At 37.8% G+C, this 22576-nt stretch overlaps 1 protein-coding gene across 4 annotated transcripts in view; it reads left to right on the top strand.

Moving 5' to 3' along the window:
- TNFAIP8 (TNF alpha induced protein 8) overlaps positions 1 to 19791 on the top strand; it is a 57547-nt gene extending 37756 nt beyond the window's left edge. For 2 of the 4 annotated variants that reach the window (XM_058823645.1, XM_058823644.1), the window contains exon 2: positions 17773 to 19790. In XM_058823645.1, coding sequence (XP_058679628.1) covers positions 17773 to 18338 — 566 coding nt within the window. In that variant the 3' untranslated portion in view covers positions 18339 to 19790. Of the gene's footprint in view, positions 1 to 17772 lie in introns of all 4 variants that reach the window. The other 2 variants (XM_058823646.1, XM_058823647.1) reach the window with 1 other exon arrangement.
- The last annotated feature ends 2785 nt before the right edge of the window (positions 19792 to 22576 follow it).

Raw genomic sequence — 22576 nt, forward strand, 5'->3', positions numbered from 1 at the left:
CACGTGGAGTACAGATAAGTGGCAGAAACAGTGTTTCAAAACACTTGTAGTCAAATGTCGAAAGAGGAACATTTCTTTAGTTTGGAAGCGCTGTATTTTTCAGCAAAAGAGGAAGTTGCATGGGGAGAAGTGAAAGGTCATTATTTTGGGAATAGGGTTGATGCCACTTACTTCCCTGCAGATGAGTGTGTGTGTGTGTGTGTGTGTGTGTTACAGCAGAGGAGAGTGCCAGAGCTACAGCGTGCTGCTGCTTCTGCTCGGGAACGTGTGGAGGGGCTGGAAGTGCTCCAACAAAAATGCAATTATTCCCTGGTGTTGATCGGGAGGGGGGCGTGAGAGGGATTCGGACAGTGGGGAGCAAGCGGGGAAGGAGCAGGGCAATTTCCTGAAAGTGCCTATATACAAAAGAGCATTTATATAGATGAGGGAACAGGGCAGTGGTGGGGTTGTATGCTCGATTTCTTAGAATGGAGTTGATGTTTCATGGTTACACAAACTCCTTAGGGGGACTCAAACATACAGAGGTCCAGTATGGCTGAGAAAAATAACTTTGAAAGCCCCAACAAAAAAAGCAAGCAGTAAGGTGACCTAAGCATTTTGTATTTGGTAAAAACAAGAACTTTTCAGAATGTTTCAGGTGGTTTTCCCCTCACAGTCTGTACAACTTCCTTCACTTGAATATAACATTATGAGGGGCATCTCTTTGCTTGCTTAAAAGAGGATTTTGTTGATTTGCAAAAAAGTCTCCTTGCACTGAAACAGAATTAATGCTTATAGTGCTGGTAGAACCTGGTAAGTAATGGAGCCCAATAGCCTCTGTTTTGATATGAATAATCCTTATATCTTTTTTCTTATCAAATGAACAGCTGAACCAAAAGGCAGCTTGACTTTTTTTTTTCCTTCTTTTTCTTTCCGAGAATATTCTGTGGGATGGATTTATTGAAAAGCAGAACTGTACAAATTATTTCTCTATAGAAACTTTGAAAAAGACAATATGTGAACATTCTCCCTCAGCTTTACTGCAAGAGGGATCTGCTTGCATGCTATAGCAGGGAAGATCCTCTGGTTTATACAGGAAGCTCCAGACAGTTTTATGAAGCTGGCTACATTTGAAATGTAAATTTTATTGTTTGAAGAAATGTCTTACCTTCTTAGCTGACTCTGATTCTTAAAATCAAATGTGTTTGCCTTTCTGTACATTTCTTCATAAACAACTTGAGGTGACAGGATTTTCATGCTGAAAAAAAGCATTTGAAGCAGGTGTCTGAGAAAGAAAAAAAAAGGGGGTAGCTATTTGATTAGTTATTTTTAACTTGGGGAATATTTAGGTTTTGCTGTTCTTTGTTCCTAATGTGTTAGAATGGAAAATGAAACAGTAACCATTGTGGGAAGATGAGGTACAGATGTCACTGGGAAGGTTTTTCAGTCAGTCTGTAAACATATCCCTGGTAATATATTCACATCTTTAAAAGAACAATTTAGAAAATGCATGAGAAAAGTGTGTATGTGAATAAAAACTGAGATTATTAGGTAAAAATGTAGAATTGCAGCTGTCACACTGCTTTGCCTAGTCTGATTGAACATTTATGGAACCATAAAATACTGAAAAATGCAGTCAAATACCGTGTACTGGTAGTGATCCAGTGTATGTAGCATAAAATAGAGTCTTTCAACAAGCTCTGTTTCATGAAGAAACTTTGGTTTTTTGCATAAAGAAAATGGATGCTTCACAAATTCAAACTGAATGTGTGTGTCAGTCTTTTGACACTGAGGATATATAACTTTTAAGTGGTTTACCAAAGGGGAGGTTGTTGATTTTTGCTTTAGGTGCCAGACTAAATGTCACTCTTAAAGAGAAATTCTGATTTACCCACAAACTATATGGTTCACCTGGGGAATCAGGAGGTAAGGTTATGGAAGGAGGAGAGGGTACACTTGGACAGTTACAGAACAGGTATTTCACCAGATCCTGTGCATTGCAAGGCCAAAACTAGTGATGAAGGGCATAGTGGCTAATCTGCTACAAGCTAAAAAGTGAAAGCAGGAGAAGGCTACATGAGAAATGTTGGTTTAATGAATGTTTGTAAGCATAGGCAGATTTTTTTGTTTGGTTTCATTAAAGCAGAGGTTCTCAAATGGCCAGGAGCTGGTAAAGGGGTCTGTGAGGAGTTCTGAAGTTCAGTTGCATCTTCCAGGCGTGACTCCCTTGTGTTGGAAGATCAAGCTCATAGAGTTGAGGGTGCAGTAATAACATTGAACATTGTGTATGTTCTGCCAACGACCTGATGCTGAAGTGAGCAATACTTTCAGCTACTTTATACAATGGAGTTGCAGTAACTGGAGAACATTGGGATGTCTATAAAAGTAGACTTATTGTGGATTATTTTGAAAAAATCTACATAACAAGATCAAGATTGTGGGCTTTGCTACTGTAAAAATTAACTATATCCACTGTTGCAATGAAACCCAAAATCAAGGTCAATTTTGAATGGCTAAGTTCTAAAGATTTTCTTTTTGTAAATAATCAAATAAAGGTAGAGCATTTGACCTCAAGTAAAATCAAATTTTTTTAACAGGAACAGAGACTAAAAAGACATTGCTAGAAGACAGGCATTACCCCGGTATATATTACACTAATTGCTGAATATGGGGTATGCAGCAGTGTATGTGGGCTTTTCAGCTTCTGCCTTTGATGTCTTCATGGTCTGTATTAGAATGGTAACATGAAACAGGTTTTTTTCCTCCTGCCATGCTGCTCAGTAACTTCAGAACAATCTTTGTATTCCTCTGTATCCCACCATGCTGTGGTAAATATGTGCATGTGTCTTTATGGCATCAATCTGTATTGCATTTACAGATTCCAACAACTGTCGTGATATAAATAACCCTGTCAGATTTTCTTGTTTTCATTGCTTTCACCCCAGATGAAACAAATCTTGTGTTCAAGTCCATAAGAAGACTTACAGCATTTAACTGCATGGCGTAATTTCACTCTGGTGTTGATTGGTGGCATGTCACCTACCATGGAAGGTACCACATGGTTTCAGGCTTTGATTTGACTGAATTCCTTTTTGAGATCTAAAGGAAATGTTATTACTGCTGTTGTGTTAAAACTATGTATAATGAGTGCACATTTTAAAGTACATGGCAGCACCAATCAAGATTATTGTGATGTGAATGCAGTTCTTCAATAGAGGGAAACAGTAGTTTATGTAAAGCTCCAGAGAACTTCAGCCTCATGCTAGAGGTTTTATGCAGTATATTTAAAAAAGAAACAGGAGAAGTCTAATATCTCAAAGGAAAAGTTAAATAATAACAAATATCAGAGTGAATGTAATACATAGCCTGTAAAACAAGGTGAGAGCCTGCACTGCACCTTTTTCATACTTAGTTTTGAATACCACATTTCAGGAGAGAGAGAGATCAGAACATGCCTACAAGTGATTGGAGATTTTTTTAGACATGATTAGCATTTTTTTTAATCCAAATGAGATTACCAAAGAATGAGCTCACCTGTTTTGTTCATTTTAGAGCTCAGAACAACACAGGGGTTATAAAATCACAGAGCAGCCACTGTTTCATGAAGTTGGTATTCCCTCCTATAAGTAGTGCTGGATTTGCTTTGACATTTTGCAGTCACCTCTCATGTGTGAATGTTTTCCAAGCTAGAATTTTGTTCTAGATGAGAAATCAAGTGCTCTTGTGCTCCTGCAGTCCAGTTACTGCACTCCTCCATCAGCGGGACTCGGTAACGGATCATTCTCCGTCCCACTAATTCCAAAACTAGAATTTGTTAGAACCTGTTTTTATTTTATGACAATGAATGGGAAATCCAAACTGTAGAAATAGAGCATGTAATTAGTACTTAGCCCCACAGATTTGAATCACCTGCTGCTCTCACCCAAAAGACTAAAAAATGTGGTCTTCCTTTGTCTCACCTGCTCTTTGCTTAGTCTCTCTTGTCATAAAACATTAAGGCCCATGAAACAGGGGCCTTTTGTTGTAATAGTCTGGACAGTTCTGTTCCAAAGCATCATCTGGCTCCAGTGGGTGTGTTAGAGATCTTGATTACTCAATTTGAGAACTTTTTTTTTTATTTCACAGATAACTTTCTTACTGTTGATGAGGAGAATGAAAAGATAGCTGGCTATGCATATCATGTACACAGCTTTGTAAATCATAGCAATGCTTGACAATTTGGCCTTTTGTGCAGTCCCTTCTATAGTTAATTGGAATTATTAATAGGACAGAGTGATAGGAAAAAAGTATCCCCCTAGTACAGGAAAGCAGGAAAAAAAGAAAATAAGCTTGTGAGAGTTTTGAAAGAATTATTACTAACCAGGTGCTGTAAAACCATATCACATATGCATGAGAAAGGCATTGCCAGAGGTACAAATAGCAGGGAAAAAGGAAAACAAAGAAGCTAAAACCTTAATGAAGAAGAAGCAATGGGAAATTTTGGGGAAGTAAGAGTACAGTTCATAGGCAAGTTGGAACTGGTAGATTTTTTTAGTGTAGTTTGGGTGACAGTACATTTAATGAAGTGAGATGCAGGGAATAAATGTCTGTGAGGACCAAAACTGCCAGGGTTTGTAGCACAGCTACTGTAACTTCACTGAGATGTGGGCCCTTGAATCTATCAGTCGGAGCACTGACTTCAGGCTGTTAAGCCATAGGACTCTGTAAGAAGCTCTGCACCTCTCCCCTTCAAAACTGAAAGAATGGTTGTTTTTATTTTCCTGGCCACATTGGGATCATCATTGAGATAACCTGTTTGTTAGTGGATCAGATGGCTGCTCTGATTGCTTTTCCTACAGGCTCAGAATTTAATTAGTTGAACTGGTGGTGTTTTGTTGTATAACACATTTGGAAGTCCATATGCAGTAGTTGTTTTCTGCAGGACACATTGTACCTCATGTATTTATTAATCTGTGCAGCTGGATCAGATGAGGAAGCTAGCTGGTAATTTGAGCACAGGCCATGGGATAAACATGGGCTGTAGCTGATAGATTACTTCAGAGAATCACTGAAACTTAACAGGTTAATCATTTATCTGTGATTGTAGGGTTGAATGCTAGATTGCTTTGAGAAAATTCCATTAATATAATTATACTTATGCAATCAAATCCAAAATGAATTGCAAGTTTCACATGCTTAGTTTCAAATATGATACAGTCCCTTGAGCTATCTGGTTGATAGAGAGAATCACAGATTAACTGAGGCTCTAGGGAATTTCTAGAGGTCACTGGGTACAACCTTTCACTGAAGGCAGAGCCAGCTTTCAAGTTGGATCCAAATTCAAAGCTAGATGAGGTTGCTCAGGCTTTTTCCAGTTGCATTGATAGCATCCTTAAGAGTGGTGATGCCACCACTTCTCTATCAACCACTTTTCTAGCACCTCAGTGTTTGGTAACACTTGCTCTGTCGTTCCAAATGAGACTTCCCCTTGATGCTGCTTGTGTCTCTTGCCCTCTTCTCTTTTGCTGTGCACCCTCAAAAAGAGCCTGGCTCTGCCTGCTCTGTAACTATTCAGTAAGAAGTTGCACATGTTGATAAGGAACGCTGTTATTTTAATCAAACCTGGCATTCTCAACACATCTTTGGCATCAGGTGCCCCACCTCCCTAACCATGCTGGTGACAGCCTGTAGGACCTGCTTCCATTTGCCAGCTCCTTTTTTTGGGGGGACCCCAATATTGTTCATAGTATTCCACATAAGGGAAGAAAGCAGTTTGGTTTCAGGTTCTATGAGTAGAACTTTTTCATCTTCTGAAATTGTTTGTTGTACTGGAGACTTAGTTTCCCAGTCTTCCTTTCATTTATCTGTGATCATAGCATTTGCTCTATTATGGTACTTACACCTTTGGGTTGTTTTCTTCGGGGACTTTGCGAACAATGCCACAAACGAGAGGCTGGAGACCAGCAGCAAAAGTCAGAGAATCTCTGCAGAATGAAAAGAAATACCTGTGTAAGGGAAGGGCCTTGCATGTACACTTGGTAAAGCTGTATTCTTCACCAGGACTACTTCCAAGCATAACATAACAGGCTAAATTAATTGCTTCTAAGAATAATGAGTGTTTTGTTATACATTAGCTAGGAGCAGCTTAAGAAAAAATGTAACACTAATTGTAATTTGCAGTTTTTATCCAAAAACACTCAACATTTCTTTTATCAGTATCGATTTATGATTTGGTCAAACCTCCCATTAAATATTACAGTCTCAGAAGGGTTCTTAAATGCTGCTTTTTGAGAAGCAAAATGCATCCCCTCTCCACTCAGTCATTAAGTGTCCCTTTAATAATAAGTAAAGAAAATGAAAACTATATTGCAGGTGTTATCTCAGAATTCTGGGCTGTTTTTTTGCTATAATTAGACTACAAAATGTGGTAAGAGTAGAGCACTTCAAAAAGAGAAAGTGTTTTATGCTATTTCGTGAAACAATTTCTGGTTTTCATTTCTCCATACTCAATAGAAGCAGTAGGCTGAAATAGTTTAATCTATTTCACAATGCTTTAAAGCAAAAATTACCTTTTTTGTATTTTAAGATTATTTTTTTCATGTTTGCATATTGGTTAGATGCTTCATAAAACCAGTAGTATCCAGCAGTGGTACTGTTACCAGTAGCAATTGCTGTTTATGAATTTGTAAGAAATTTGATGCTTGAACTGGCTGTTCTGCATTAATGAGTAGCACTAATCTGAAAATAGCCTTATACATGTTGACACTGAGGTGTTTTTTTTATGGTGGGAAATCAGAAAGTTACAGATGTTCATGTTTTCTTGGTTTGCATAATTACATTTGATGAGTTGCTTGTGTTTTTTAATGGTAGATGTACACTTCCTGTTTTGTGGACGTATCTCTGTCATGACTACAGAACAGGATACACAGTGGGATTAGCTGCGTTTCATTAAATGCAACTGCCAAAATCTCAGTGGTTTTAACCGTATTGATGGCAAGAGCAAAGCCTTAAACCCATTGTCATTTGGAGACAGTCTTTGAGGGAGAAGGAGAAAAACTGAGAGGCCTGTTCTTTGAGATATTCATTCTACATTCAAAACTTTGGGATGTTTTCTCACAAATTTTGTTCTTATCCCTAAGATCCTCTGCCTGAGTTGGGTGTTTGATTCGGTTTCATTGGCTGATTCCCTGTCCCAGTTCTGGTGTGTGGTTTGTTTCTCTTGCATGGCTGGCAGGCAGTGGGAAGGAGAGAGCTCGCATCACTGGGTGGCTCGCGTGTTGGATTCAGTCTCGGGAACTTGGCATTCAAAATCTTCCCCACAGAACTGTTTCAGCAGAAGCAATATAGAGGATTGGAGACACACTGTATAAACTAATTTAATTTTCCCTACCATTTGCAGAATTTGGTATCAGCATTTGTAACTATGCAGATTAGTAGTGAAAGGTCAGATAGTCTATTTTGCATAGCAGTAGGGAAAACCTATATTTCAGTTTGACAGATAATGTACAAATGTCAGAGTGTCTGCAGAGTCCTGTTCCTGCTGGCAGTTTGCAGTAATGAGAATAAATTGCAGTAAAGTGGGAATAAGCACCTAATTTATTTGAGAGCATTTATCCTGGAAAGGTTTGAAACCTGAAATTCCAGGGACGTAATTTGAGATTATTTTATGTATCTGTAAAGGCCAGTAATTGCAAGTTGCTCTAAGGCATTGCTAGCTGCCCTGTGATTTTAGTGGATCTCTAAGAATGTGATACCCTCAAGTCCCTATCCCAAAATATTTACATTCATACAGCAATTAATGAAGAACTGACTGAATGCATGCACAGGCAAGCATGCATTTAATTAACTTCAAAGAGGTGTGGAGAAACCTTTGAAAAATGCAGAAACTCCATTGTTTTAAAACCTGAGGCTTTCATGAGGAATGGTTTTGCTTTTGCTATGTCCACTTTGCAAAACTATTCTACAAAGACAATTGTATTTCTAGAAAGATTAAAATTTTGGTTTAATATTAATGGAAGTGAGCAGATGACTCTGGCGAATAGTTCAGTTACTGATTCCAAGGGCTGTTTTTTCCTACTTGTAAATGAGAAAATGAATGGGTGTTTCTGTTAACCTAAAAACACTTGTTTTAAAAGCATTCACTGAGAAATAGTGATGTAGACTTCTTTAGGAACTTGAAACAGTGAATCATAAATTTGAGGGTCTGTGAGCAGTAATGGTGGATACTTCAGGAAGGGATAAGAATAAAGTTTGACTCTGGTGTCTTGTGATGAGATGTCCTCATCAAGCTCACAGCCTTGTCCTCAATGCTGGAAGTTAGAGATTTAAATTCTGTGATGCAGGACACTGCGTTGTGGATGTTTGTTTAAACTCACATTTCTTTGCAACAAGCAGTTGGTATCAAAATCAGTAACTTGCAATTAAATGTTGATCCCTTTTTTGTCACTTGTTACTTGATGTCATGCAGTTGGGGAGGACATTATGGAGAGGAAAAGAGAAAGTATTGACATTTTTATTTCAGTGCAAACATTTGAAATTTAAATTGATGGTGTTTCTGTTCACCACTTGAAGGCTTTCCTTCTCCTGGTTCAAATTTGCATTCCCTCCTTCTTACTATGGGTAATAATCTTGAAAAACTGAAGGTGTAACAACCTTTCTTGCTATTGTCTGCCCTTTCATAGCTGATCAGTGCTGTCCATTGCTTAGTTGAAAATACCATTTGATGCCACTGCAAAGTAAAGAAGCTAAATTGTCAAATTCTTCAGCAGTCAACAGCTGTTAAAAAACAGTGCAGTCAAGTCTTATATGCTTTGCCCCAAGAAGAGGATTACAGAGAAGATACAGGTTTAAGAAATCACAGAACAGTTGAGGCTGAACAGGGACCTCTGGAGGCTGTCCAGTTTTAAGTCAATAAATATACTTGCAACCTTTAAAAACAAACAGGATTATTACTGCTTTGCTAGATAACAGTGTTCTGTATCCAAATAATATTGCTTCCTGATGTAAAAGAGAATGAGAGGGTCAGACATAATGTTTAACCAAAGATTCAATTTTAAAGAAGAAGATTAAGTTGGTACAATATTGAAGACCTATTTTTTCTCTTATGTTTTATATTCCACTATTACTTAAGGACATTAATGAAAGCAAAACCAAACTCATAAGATGTGGGGGGAGGTGGACTGGTGTTTTGACAGTCTTAAGGTATGTTTGAGAGTTTTGGTGTTGTTAAGTCAAATATTTTAAAGGTGGGTTTGGGTGGCACTAGTGGGAACAAAGAGGAGACAAAGCAAAGCCTGTGGAAGACAAACCGTGTGCTTGGGTCTTGGAGAGCCTGTTCTGAGCTGGAGGGAGAAATGAAGATAAAAGACTCAACCTCTTGTTTCAGGACTGGATGTTTGGACAAAGGTTGTGATAGTATGGATACAGAGGATACAGGCTGTAGCTACTAAATAATGGAAAAAGAACTTAAAACATAGGGGTTGGTTTATTTTGCTCCTTGTGGAGTAGGAAAGTAAACATGTTAGCTGTGCAGAGAAAATTACCATTTCAGTCACCAGTTGTAGTCTTCCATAATCATGGAAGCAGCCATGAGTGACTGGTATGGAAGGCAGACAAAGCACATATTCTCTGTACAGCCATGCACTGAATGCCATAAAATGTATCCTTTCTTGTAAAAAAAAAAAGGTAGTAAAAAATCAAAAACTGAAAGAGAGATGAAGGGTGCCTCTAGTGTATTAGGCCTAAAGAACAGCTGATATCTGTTAAGTAAAATTCTTAGATGGGATAATTTTGTGTATTCTTTATAATCTGCATTCAGTGTTGATATTGCAAATGAATATACCAACCAGACACCTGAGAACTGAAAGGCCTTGGTGTCACTACTAGATTTTATGCAGCTGGCCTGTGGCTGTGGCAGTCTTCAGTGCCTCAGAGTGCCTCAGAAGTTGGTTTTATATATATATAAATATATATTTATTTATTTATATAATATATAAATTATATATATAATACATTGTTAATGATAATATATAATTTACACTATACGTATTATATATATGTATATTAAAAATAATATACACATACATGCACATACGCGCACACACATGAAGTTAATGGTAGCAATCCAGCCTGCTTTAAACATTAAAATGAAAGACAGATACCAAGGGAGTCCCATCCTCTCTAAAAAACAGACAGTGCAGCTGCAGATTGACAGGGAGAATAGAGAGCCAGAACTAGAAATACAGGAAAAACATTTTTAACTAGTTTCAAAGACATTGTAAGATCCCTCACAAACTTCTGTGTCATTTTAACTCTCTGAAGCCTCTGCTTTGACTTTCTTTACATGTGATTCAAATACATGCCCTTTGCATTTTGATGGCCAGGTTCTGACATTCGCCTTGTGACTGAGTTCCCTGTCCCTCTCATGCCAGATTGGCATCTTGTTCAGACCTTCCACTTCATTGTATTTTTGCAACATGCCAAATTTCATTTTATCCAATGGATTCCAAGTTCTTCAGGGCTGCTAGTCTCAGAGGTTTTCCTTCTGCATTCAAGCCAGGAACTCGTTTTTTATATGTATGTAGTTCCTGTGCCTACAGCTAACTGTTTTGGGGTTCATTTCTTGTGAGAAAACATTCTTTTTGCCAGGATGGTAAGAGCAATTAGGTACCACTTTTTCAGATTTCAAATTTAGGGTGCCACTTGGCTTAGGGAGCTTGGCGCTGTTGCGTTACTGCAGTTTGGTATGTATTTCTAAGGCTGGGCAAAATACAGAGTACCTGCATTGCATTTGATTGATTGGAAGGAATGACATAAGATACACTTTATTTCCTGTGAAAAGGTTTGTCAGCATTATTATTCACTGTGCACGGACACTTGGTACATACAGAGGAACCTGATACAGCCCTGAAAGGACCAACAGCTGAAATATACAGGCTTTGTATTTAACAGCACTGCACCAGTTGTTACATTCCAACAAGAATAACAAATGGTGGCAGAGGACTGAAATACCAAATTAAGTTCATAACACTGCTCTGTGTGACTGTCATTTTCTTGGTTTAGTATCCAGTGTATTCTGAAATATTCTGAGAGCAGTCATCTGAAGTAAATCTGATTTTTTTTTCCTTCTTTTTAAAGCTACGCTGTTAATTAAAATACATGCAGAGGTTTTGGGAAAAATGGCTTTTAGGAGGCTTTTTAAATTTTCTTAATCAGCTACAGTATATGTATCATGTGATGCATAGGCTGGCTGTGGGAAGCACAAGCATGTAAAACCAGAATAACTTGTTGGCACTGACTGCTCCCATGGGACTGCAAAACTCTGTAACATTCTTATTGGAAACAGCATAATACCTTGCTACTCTACTCAGCCTTAACCTTCAGGTACATTTTTTGGCAATTTTTCTCACCTCTTGACCAAAAAAAAATTTCATTTTCTGGGGTTTTTTAATGGTTTGGTTTTGTTTTTGCAGCTAGAATGTGGATCATCTTTTGTTGTTCATAATATTTTGGATATTTTAATACACGAATATTAGAATTAAATAGCAAAATGTAGAAGCATAAAAGAGTATCACATGCAAACATATTGGCAATGACTTACAGAGCATTTTATTGGGTGAGAAGAAACTGTTCTAAATGGTGTTTGCTGGCTTTTCTTTTATTTTTCCTATGTTTCTGCAGATCAGTATATGCCCACTTTCAGTTTGAGTATACGGTTCAGACATACTCTGCATTTTCAAAAATGCTTCATTAGCCATATTTTTTCTGAAATTGCTTGATTAACTCTTGCTCCAGAGTGACTTGCAGCCTCATAGCTGACTTCCAAATCCAGTAAGACTGCTCATGCAGTATTTGCCATGCATAAAGCTTGGCTTCAGATGGGGTGGTTTTCCTTTTGAAGGTCTTCCAGTGTGAATGCCAGAACTAGTGCACATTGCTTGAATAATTAACATTCTCGTTGTATGCCCAGTTGGTAACAATTATGGCAAGACAGAATTTAGTACCATTTACTTTACCTGTTAGGAGAACTGTAGGCAAATGTTACTCATGAAAGAACGCTTTGTATACATTGAAATTTTTAGTTAAAACTCTTTTCTAGTTAGAATCAGTATTCATATATAAATCCCTCTTTTTATGCACAAGATGCCAAGCAAAATATTTGATCTTCCAACACGGACCTCGTGTACATGAATTAGAAAAGTAGAGGTGCATGTGAAAGAAGCAAGTACTGTACAGGGCCCCTGTTTGAGGGGATTTTTTCGTTCCCCCTTGTGCACTTGGCCACTTGCTGTCCGGGTTTTCCACTGCCTGATGGTGCTTGCCCAGCCCGTGAGCCCTGCTGACGTCCCTCTGGCAGCGAGCTCTGTGCCTCCCCTGGTCCCTTCCCGCTCCTGCCCTCAGCCCGCGGTGGAGTTGCAGTCCCAGTGTCTGAGGCTCAAGAGCGAAAGCTCTCAGCGTGTTTCTGGCCTTGCGTGTCTGGTGGAAGTCTCAGTTTTCACCGGCTTCTAAAAAGCCAGTAAGGGAACACATGCTTAGAATGTGGAGACTGGCCAATATGCTGAAGTGGCCATCTGGGAGCTGCTGTAATTTTGGAAGGAATTCTAGAAGAGTTTTGGGAAGGATTGTAAGGATTTTAGCATACCTCTCACCCAGGCAACATTGAAGCACTAAGAATCAAAACACTGACTCTCCTCTTAAAATAGAAAAAAGAAAACAGCATTAAAAAACCTTTTTGAAACTGTGACTCACTCAAATGGTTATTAAGAAGAAGCTATATATATCGCTTGACAGCTAGAAAAATCAACTTACCTTGTTCATATCTGAAGACTTCATAGTCTGTACCCTACCACTCAAGTTTTTTAATCATATTGTCATGTAATAAGTACATTGTGAAAATTGTTACAGCCCTGGTAACAGGTTTATAACTGTTCTGCCTATTCTGTACCTCAGGATGTGTTTGTTCACTGGTACTTACTCTTGTAGTTTATCACCATCGGAGCTTTATCTTACTGAAGTCATGTATTTATCTGTGAATTCATATATGTATATGCTTCTGTATTTTTTTTTTTTTATCTTTGTGCCCTGTGTCATTCCTGAAAACAAGGGTAGACCTGTGAAGACCCAGAAAGCAGAAGACAAAAAAAGATAAAAAATGCAGTAATTCTTTCATCCCTTCATATCTAGGCAATCTCATGATTTTGGAGGTGCATGACTCATGGTCACATACACTCAGAGAGCATAATACTAATTCCACTTGATTTCAAGTTGCCTCCCTCCAGGGAAATAGTGCTCTTTCACTACAGGAGTCTGACTGAACATGCATGTGTGGCATGTGCAGGCTTTTAGCTGTAGTTCTCACACACAGTCTGTAGAGAGGCAAAAACACAAATCCACACGATTCCCGTCAGGAAGTCCACTCCCACATTTCTCAATGCAATGTGATAATCTTTTAAATGCTGCCTGCAGCCCTCAGTCAGTGCTGTCCCTTTCCTCTCAAGTCCATGTTGATGTTTTTGTTCCCAAAAACCCTCACCATTTTTGGGTCTTAACCTGTGCAGCACGTGATGTTCTAGTCTCTAAAATGAGAACAGGGTCTCAAGGAACAGTGTTTTACAGTCATATTTTCTCTTCTTTTTGGACTGTTCTGTCAACAGAGTAAGTCTCAGAAAGCTCAGCTCTTGACCATGGAATTTATGATGGTTCACTGTAATTTTTTTGCTGGATGCTTTTTTTTTTCCTGCTCCTTCATAACGAGAAGTTTAAAAATACTCTGTGACTCAAGTATTCATTGTCAATGTACATGAGATTGCATACACTCAGCTGCAAGTGATGTTGAATCTACCTTAGACTGTTGTCTTGTGGAAGAAAAGAAGCTGGGTTTTTTCCAAATACTACATTTTTTTTCTTTTAAATTTAAATAAAGTTGAGACATAGGGTATGTGGTAATAGTGTAATAGTCATTTGCCACAGTACAGAGGGAGGTTATGCTAGTTTCCATGTGAGGGAAAAGTCAGCATTGCAGCCGTAAGTATGAGCCTTCTTGTACTTTTATAGCAGTCTTCTGAGAGTCTATTAACCACAACTTTAAATTTTCACTGAAAGCTTACACTTCCACCACAGTTTAAGGAAAACCTCTGTATGGTAAAATACTTTGGGAAAAACACTTCCAGAATAAATATTGGACATTCTACATGTCCAATATTTAGTCATTTTAATACACAAAATCCGTGTTATATACTATGTTAATACCATGTTAATACCCTATACTGTGGGCTTGGCTATGAAAATCAAAAAGTTTCATAATCACTAAACTCACAGCTTTCACAGGAGGCTATCTCTAGCACCTTGTTTCCTCATTTAAATAATAATTTAGGAGATTTTGCAGATGTCTGCATTATTCCCAAGATTGATCCTGTGAATTTCAAAGTAATGGAAGCAGGATTTCCTCTGAGAGCCTTTCCTCTAGGACCACTTTCCTCTTTGGACGTGTGGCTTTACTGCACATAATCATGCTTATTTAAGTAGTTTGTGCAGAAAATGACATCCTGTTGATTTCGATGGCGTATTTTTACATGATAACCTTTTAAAAAGTAAAGTACAAAACTGCAGAGGAAAGAAATTTGAGCTATAAAGAGCAGAGTCATGAGGTAAACCAAACTGTGAGATGCTTAAAATTAGTGGTGTTACTTGCAGGTCACCAGAGAAATGACACTATTTCAGTTTAAAGTGCAAGGATGTAACCTGTCAACACAAAAGGTGTGGTCAGACATCCAGGCCAGCCACTGTAATCAAAAGGTGTCTACATACGACTGTACCCCTGAGGAGTTGTACAAAGGTGCATTTTCAGGTGCTGGTATCTGAAGTTTTAGTCAGAAGTTGGAAAGGGGGTGCCTGGCAGCCCTTTGCCTTGGGAGCGCTGCGCTCCCCAGCAGAACCTGTGAGTCAGGCACCTCTGATACACGGATGAGCATCTCCACTTGCACATACCAGGTTAATGTTTTACAAACCTCTTTTGGAGGTTTTTAAAGTCAAGTCACAGCAGCTTTCTTCTCCCTCCCTGTCTGTGACTTGTTCCAGTTGTCAGGAACAGCCCTCAGGGTTGCTCTGCTCGCTCGGCGCTGCAATTTCCTTTCAGCTCTCTCTTGGAGGAAGTGAAACCACTGAGATGTATTTTTGCTTTCTGAGGTGCCAGAGCAAAATGAAGCACTGCAGGCAGGAGAGAAAGGTAGCTGAGAAGAGCTGCCCTTACAGCGAGGAGGAAAACCCCATAATCTCTCTGTGATAGCTTCTGACAATGTTTCAAAGCACAATAAAGTGTGCGCTGCATTTACCAGAATAAATACGCCACAGGCCAGTCTTCACCTTGGGTGTTTTGCTTCTCTTTCTGCTGTCCGCAGTAAAAACTGCAATTACGTTAGATGAACAAGTAATAGCTTTGCTGTTATTTAAGGAAGTGTGTGTGTTCATTCTGAAGAAGCTCTACTCTTACTGCTTAAACTCAGTTTTATTCAAGCCGTGAAATAAATTTTAAGTCTTTGTCATTGGTAAGGAGGAAAAAAATCTGATTATAGACTACAAAGAGTTAGCAAGTTCCTTTTTTGGATTGGCTGAAATACTGAAGTATGAAATTTACATCTTTAGCAATTAATTTAGAACCCATGTAACAGCACAGGGAAAATGAAACTAACTTCTAGTGTATTTATATCAAAGAAGATGGAAAGTAAGCCATGCTGAATAGCCCCAAAACTTGGACAGATATTAGGAAAATACCTTAAGAGTTTGGCAGCTTTCAGAATGGAGCAGTTCCTGTTTTGGTTAGCAAGGGTAACTACATGTTGTGTTGTACTTTGTAAAATGTAAAATTATGTAATATAAGAGGTTTTTTTTTTAAAAAAAAAGTAAAATATTTAGCATACTGCCAAACAGTAACTGCTGTTAATAGGAACATCCATATCTGTGTGGAAGTGTCGGAAAGAAGACATCATAAGCATTACTAATAAGACTTTAATTAATAAAAGTTATGAAATAACAATTGATATTCCTGTTTTGGAAGAGAAAGAAAGTTTTCATTCGTCCGTAAATCTTTGTAAAGCATTGGCTATTGAGTTCTAGAATTTGACCACCCTTTGGAAAACATGGATTAATTCCACTTTAATAGTAACTGTTGCAGTTTTAGCTTTAAAAGCACAGAAAGAAAATCAAATGTTTTCAGTTCAAAATGACTGCTCAGCATCTTTAATGTCTTCCTGTATCTTTGTGGTTGAGAAGTGTGTCTGTCTTGTGATCTTGAGTGCTTTGCCCAAGAGAGATAACAAGGGTTCTTTGGTTTTTGAGTGTCCTCTTGCAGTAAAGATTTTAAAAAATGTACTCAGACTCTTCATACTTCAAAACAAAATACTGATGTGCACTAAAAGTTGTAATGAACAAACCTGTTTGAAGGTTTATGGGATGATAAAAAGTGAGCTTGTTATTAAGTTTCTCAAAGATACTCTTGAATTAAAAATACAGATTTGTGTTTCATGTCCTGAAGGACAAGTTTCTTCTATTTGCTGGAACCCCTGAGGCACCCTGTGTCTGAACACACCCAGCTGCCCACATACCAGCAGTTAAGAGGAAACCTTTTCCAAATTCAGGGACTTACTGTCTGACATCTGCAGAGTTGATGTTTCCATGAAAAGAAAAAAAAAAAAAAAAAAGAAAATATTTCCAGTCCCTGTGTTTGCTAAGCAAACCTTTCATATGTACAGTAAATGTAAACAGATGTACTCTTCCTTCCCCCTGTCTGAGACTCCAGGAGAGCTGCAGCACAAAGGCAGCCATTTCCCAGACAATTCTACCTGAAAATACCAGCTCACCTGTGTCTTAATGGAGAGAGTGCTGCCCAGGGAGGGTCAAAAAATTGTTGCTGACAACAGAACAAGTGATAACATTTCACAAGTCAAGTTTCTGAAGCATTGTTTGGGGTCTTCTAACAAGAACTTTTTGTTCTTTTGAACAAAAGTACAAACCAGTCATTGGGTGTAATCAAACATAATTTTAGAAGTGGAAATGTGATCTAGGATCTACTTCATTGGTCACAAAAAGATGCATTTAAAAGGTTATACTCACAATTGGTTTGAAAATCCCTAGAAAGTAAATGTCTTGCTTTTACTGCATAAAATATAGGACATAGAAATGTTAATCTTTACTTGCTTTTCTTCTGAAAACCAGTGTCTTCAGATTCCATCCAGAGAATCTCAGTGCTGTTTGCTGACCCATGGTATTTAGTCTGTCTTTTGTATTTCTGCATGGATATCTATAGATACATATAAAATAGATATCTTTTAAAAAATTGATGTGTTGTGTCTGCATTCACTGATCATGTAAAACACTAAGCCGGAAAAGGCTTTATAATCGTTGCTTCACTGAATGATTATCTTTATTTGAGTAGCAGTGGTTATTTGTCATGACATTGAAATAATCCTGGTTTCAGATTTCATTACGAATGTGAAAATCAGATTAGATTTGTGACTCATCTGATCAAATCGGGCAGTTTTAGTGCCTCAGTTTGAAATCACTCCATATATAGAGAGAGCTTCTACACCATTTCTGAGCAACTTCAGTTGGTATTTTCTCAAAAGTAAAACTGTCTGAAAGACCTTGAACCTAAAGAGAAGAGAGTTCTAGGGATATAAATACGGGGTTTTTTTCTGCAACTACGTTGCGTATTTTTGTAGCACTTAGTAAGACTATTGTGAATGTATAAATATTCCTCAACTTGCTGTCCAGAGACTGTCTGTTTCAAAGTACTGACTGCACACTTTTTTCTTCTCCTAGTGGCCACAGATGTCTTCAACTCCAAAAGTCTGGCCATTCAGGCCCAGAAGAAGATCCTTGGAAAAATGGTGTCCAAATCAATAGCAACTACTTTGATTGATGATACAAGCAGTGATGTTTTAGATGAGCTTTACAGAGTAACAAAGGAATATACACAAAATAAAAAAGAAGCAGAGAAGATAATAAAAAACCTCATTAAAATAGTCCTCAAATTGGCAATTCTCTACAGGAACAACCAATTTAATCAAGATGAAATAGCCCTGATGGAGAAATTCAAGAAAAAGGTTCATCAGCTGGCTAAGACCGTGGTGAGTTTCCATCAGGTGGATTATACCTTTGACAGGAACTTTTTGTCCAAACTGTTGAATGAATGTAGAGAGCTGCTCCATGAAATCATTCAGCGTCACCTAACTGCGAAGTCACACGGACGCGTCAACAATGTGTTTGATCACTTCTCTGATTGTGAATTTTTGGCTGCCTTGTACAATCCGTTTGGACCTTATAAAATCCATCTGCAGAAACTTTGTGATGGGGTCAACAAAATGCTAGATGAGGGGAACATATAAGTACTTGTATTATAGGTGACTGCCTATCAGTTACTTGTAGATGGAACACTGTTGATTTATGAAGGAATAAGGGAGCATGCAAAGAGGTTTTTTTACATTATGACAAATCTTTCCTAAATATCTCTATTAATTGATTTCTTACTTTGCGCTATCTGTTGCTATTCAGAGTCCATCTGGAAGAAAAACTGCACATGACTTTTTTACTGTGCTTTGCCTATGGAAACAGCTCGATAAAGACAATCAAACAGAATGGTTCAAGTAGAGTAAGAGTCTTGCAAGATAGATATACAAACCAAAACAATACGCTGTCAGACAATCCGCATCTTTCATAGATTTACAGAATTAATTCTTAACTATCAGAATCCAGTAATGTTGGTAACAGACTATCATGGTGATGGTACACTCTGTAATTTCTTTCATTTACTTGTAAAATAGACATATTTGATTCAGTTATAGTCTTCTATGCTCTCTGCACAGATAACAGCTTCCTAGTGTTGCCATTATGAAGCACTGAGTTTTATATAAAATCAGTGATGCTGTCACATAGAGTCTTAACAGCAGGCTTGTGCATCTCCAGCTCAGAGGTGAAAACTTCCTGACTGCCAGGCAGGATCTCCCAAGGAAGAGATCCTTATAGACCTGCACAGGTGCTGGCTTCCTTTGACCACATGGGGATTATTTGAGGAATAAGCTACAGGAAAATAGCCGAACGGGGGAAGAGCATTCCCAAGAAACTGCTTGTGGTACAGAATTTTAACTCTGCCTATGATAAGATAAAACACAGTGACTTCTCTGTGCAATTCCTTAAGATTTTTAGAATTCTGCTAGTAGAATCATAGAATCAATCATTTGGGTTGGAAGGGTCACAATTCTTTTTGAAAAGATGTGAGTCAGTTTATCTGATATACTAGTCTGATGTGTATGATGATGTGAATTCACCAAAGTTGATAAATAAATTGCAAGCCAATTTGCTTTGTGTACAATGAAAGTAGAAGCAGAACTTAATGTTATCATTGTGTTATATACTATTTAACTAATGGAAAAATGGAACTTTAAATAATTTTTTTCTTCTTTTCTTACTTCTCACCTTTTATCCTTCTTTTTCTTCCTCATCTTCTCTCTGCCTTGACATTGGGGATAAAAAATGTGACTTTCTAGACACTGTAATGTACTTAAAAGCATGAAGTTAATACATTTCAAACAGCCAAAGACTTTTTGTTAGGAAGCATATAAAGATTTTGCTGTTTATTTAATTGCCAGTGTTTTTGCTGTTTGCTGTGTCCTTTTGTTTTAATGAGTAAACCAAAGAATATTTGCACTCCAAACTTCTCTTGTCTTTTTTTTTCCCTTATCACATTTTAAATACTAAATTGTGCCAGCAACAAAAGCATTGCAACAATTTCAGCACTATTTGTGATGTTAAGAGAGAAATTTAAGTTTTATTCCTGTTAGGTTGGTCATTAGGCTCTCAATATTCCTGGAAAGCTGCCAGAGAAATGTGTTCAAAATGTGAATCCATTCAATGGAAGCCACTGGTGTTCAGCAGAGAGAGAAGATTGATGTTCTACTTGTCTGGAAACAGCTGGGAACTGATGAAAGGACAGTACACTGGGATTTGCCAAGAACTAACTTATTAGATTGACATCTGAAGGAGTTTCATGTAAGATCTCTTCCCATGCTTTGCCTAAGCAGTAAATATGCTGTCTTCTGTCCATCAGAAGTCATGTGTAGGGATGCAACATCATGGAGAAAAATCGCACAAATTGTAAAGAGTTTAGTTGCTGGTGTATTTATTTTATCTTCCTGCCTAGAAATACTAATTCTTCCTCCTGGAGTGAGAATAAAAAGGAACTGGACTTCTAGAAATTAAATCAGTTTTATTTACAAATCCTATTTTTAAACTGTGTCCTGATTCTCCCAAAATAGCCTAATTTATAACAAATGGTAACAGTCACTGAAAGGAGAAGACAGTACCTTGTTTAGAACCAGGTGTAGTACATGTGCATGCTGTGTAAAACACAGAAGATTATCTTTGGCCATGAACATGAATATTTTGATGCTGAAATTTGAATTTTCTCTGGAAAAAAAAAAACCTGCTTAAATAATCTTTGCACATTGATAATTAACACCTACTTACATGTATATGAGCCATGTACATTTTCAGTACCCAGGACCTTCCTACTGAGCTGCACTGTCCGGCCATTTACTTGTTAGAAAAAGTGAAAATTGCCCATGGAGATTTGATTATAAGCATGAAAACTTGACAGCTAAGAGAACATATATTTAGCTCACATTTGAGTTACATTTTTCTGAGATGCTGTGACATTGGTTCTTGTCTGGCATTCATTTTGAATTACAAAAAAGTGAGTTCCATAGTGATGAAAGAAATCAATTGTGTTTGGTTTTCAAACACCTACCATGTTCTTCTGACATAGCACTCAAGCACATATACTTTTGCAGTTAAATTTTTTTTCCTGCAGCATACGTAAGTAGTAGCTTTAATTATGAAAATTCAGAAAGAAACTGACAGCATTTTTGCCTGTAGTACACTTGTATGAAGGCACTGACCCTCTAGCAGAAACTTGACATAGTCAAGATTTTAAAAAAGGTTACAGTCTCACTGTTTAATTATGGGTAGCATAATCCCATAATTTAGTATTGCAAAATTGATAATGCTGTGTTTTAATAGGGTAATAATTATTAATACATTAAAATCCAGTCACCATTTTACAACGGGCATTTAAATCTCAGTACTTCAGGTGATGCGTATTTTAATGTCTTTTCAACAGTTAGTTAATATGTAAAGCCTAATGCCATCAAAATACGTGTTGAAGTTCTGTAACTTAAAACTAATTTTATAGCTTTTTAGAGGCATTGAAAAAGTGCTAAGTCAGACCTTGGATACATTTTACAAGATGTAAACAAACACGATCTCATCCATGTAACGAAAACAAAATATGGGGAGGTTATCTGGGCGATTCTGTGTGGGCTTTTGGCTTTTGGCCACTCCTTAATTATGTTTGTGTGCACAGACAAACAAAAAGGCACAATTGGGTAAATGACAAGCCTTATTCTTGGCCTTGAGTTCTCTTGAGATCTCTTGTATCTCCATTTAGGAGGTACAGAGATCGTAAGGAATCTGGAAGCTTTCAGCAACTGATGTGGAGTGATTTGTGGTTTTGTTTTGTTTTTTTTTCCCAAATCATGTCTCTTCCAAAAAAAGATTCAACCCCACCCATAAATTCTTGTAAAACAATAGTGAGGAGATGGCCAATTGCTTTCTCATATCTCTCCCTAGTGAGATTACATTTTCCTGAGAAAACTGGGAACTGATTGTGATGATAGTTAGCTTCAGTAACTTTCTAGTTGTAATGGCTATAATATGACTATTTAAAGGTAAACTGGAATTCTGCATGTGGCTCTTCAAGGGACCAGAGGGGGTGCGCATTTTCAGGGGCTGGCAGAGAGGGATCTAGCCCCCTTCATTGCAGAGGGGACAGCGTTAAGAGTGGGATGGTAAGTTGTACATTGCATGGGCTTGGATGGTCTCTCTGCAATGAGTGTTGGCTGTGTGGTGATCGCCCACCACAGCTTTCCTTTGCCTTCTGCTGCCATTCTGAGCAGCTGACACTTCAAAGACAAGTCAACTCCTTCCCTACTGTTTTTACCCCAGGATTACATTACATGGTAATCTAAGGAGAAGAGTTGATGAGCTACGTTACCTGCTTTACTTAATGAAAAACCACAAATAAACATCACTTTCCTGATTTGTTGGGTTTTTTAATGGTGGGGGGAGGGTTGCATTGGCAATGTAGTTAGATCTCTGAAAGAATAATCTACATCTTGATTTAGCTGTTAGTAATGTTTTGGCTATAATCTATACCCTCATCAGTGTGATTTTCAGTACATGTACTTCTAAGCCCTGTTCTTTTCCCCAGAAGTGCTTTTGAACATATTACTTCATATACATGAGATGAAGACTCCTGTTTGCATAACCATTTGCAGAAAAACTTTGTTACAACTGCTTTTTATGGAGATCTGGGCAGGTCAGCCAACATTCATGGTTAAGTGGCAAACATCTGTGCTTTGGATAAAACAACTGTCAAAAGAGATTATAATTGTCCAGGAAAGTTCTGTAATATGCATTTCACATAAATGAAACATCTTTTGGGACGGGAAAGTTTCCTATTTTATCTTAAAATCAAATTGCTGTGCAAAGCTGTGACTATTACTCCGAA

Source organism: Ammospiza caudacuta, chromosome Z (genome assembly GCF_027887145.1).
Source record: "Ammospiza caudacuta isolate bAmmCau1 chromosome Z, bAmmCau1.pri, whole genome shotgun sequence".
NCBI classification, from domain to species: Eukaryota; Metazoa; Chordata; class Aves; order Passeriformes; family Passerellidae; genus Ammospiza; species Ammospiza caudacuta.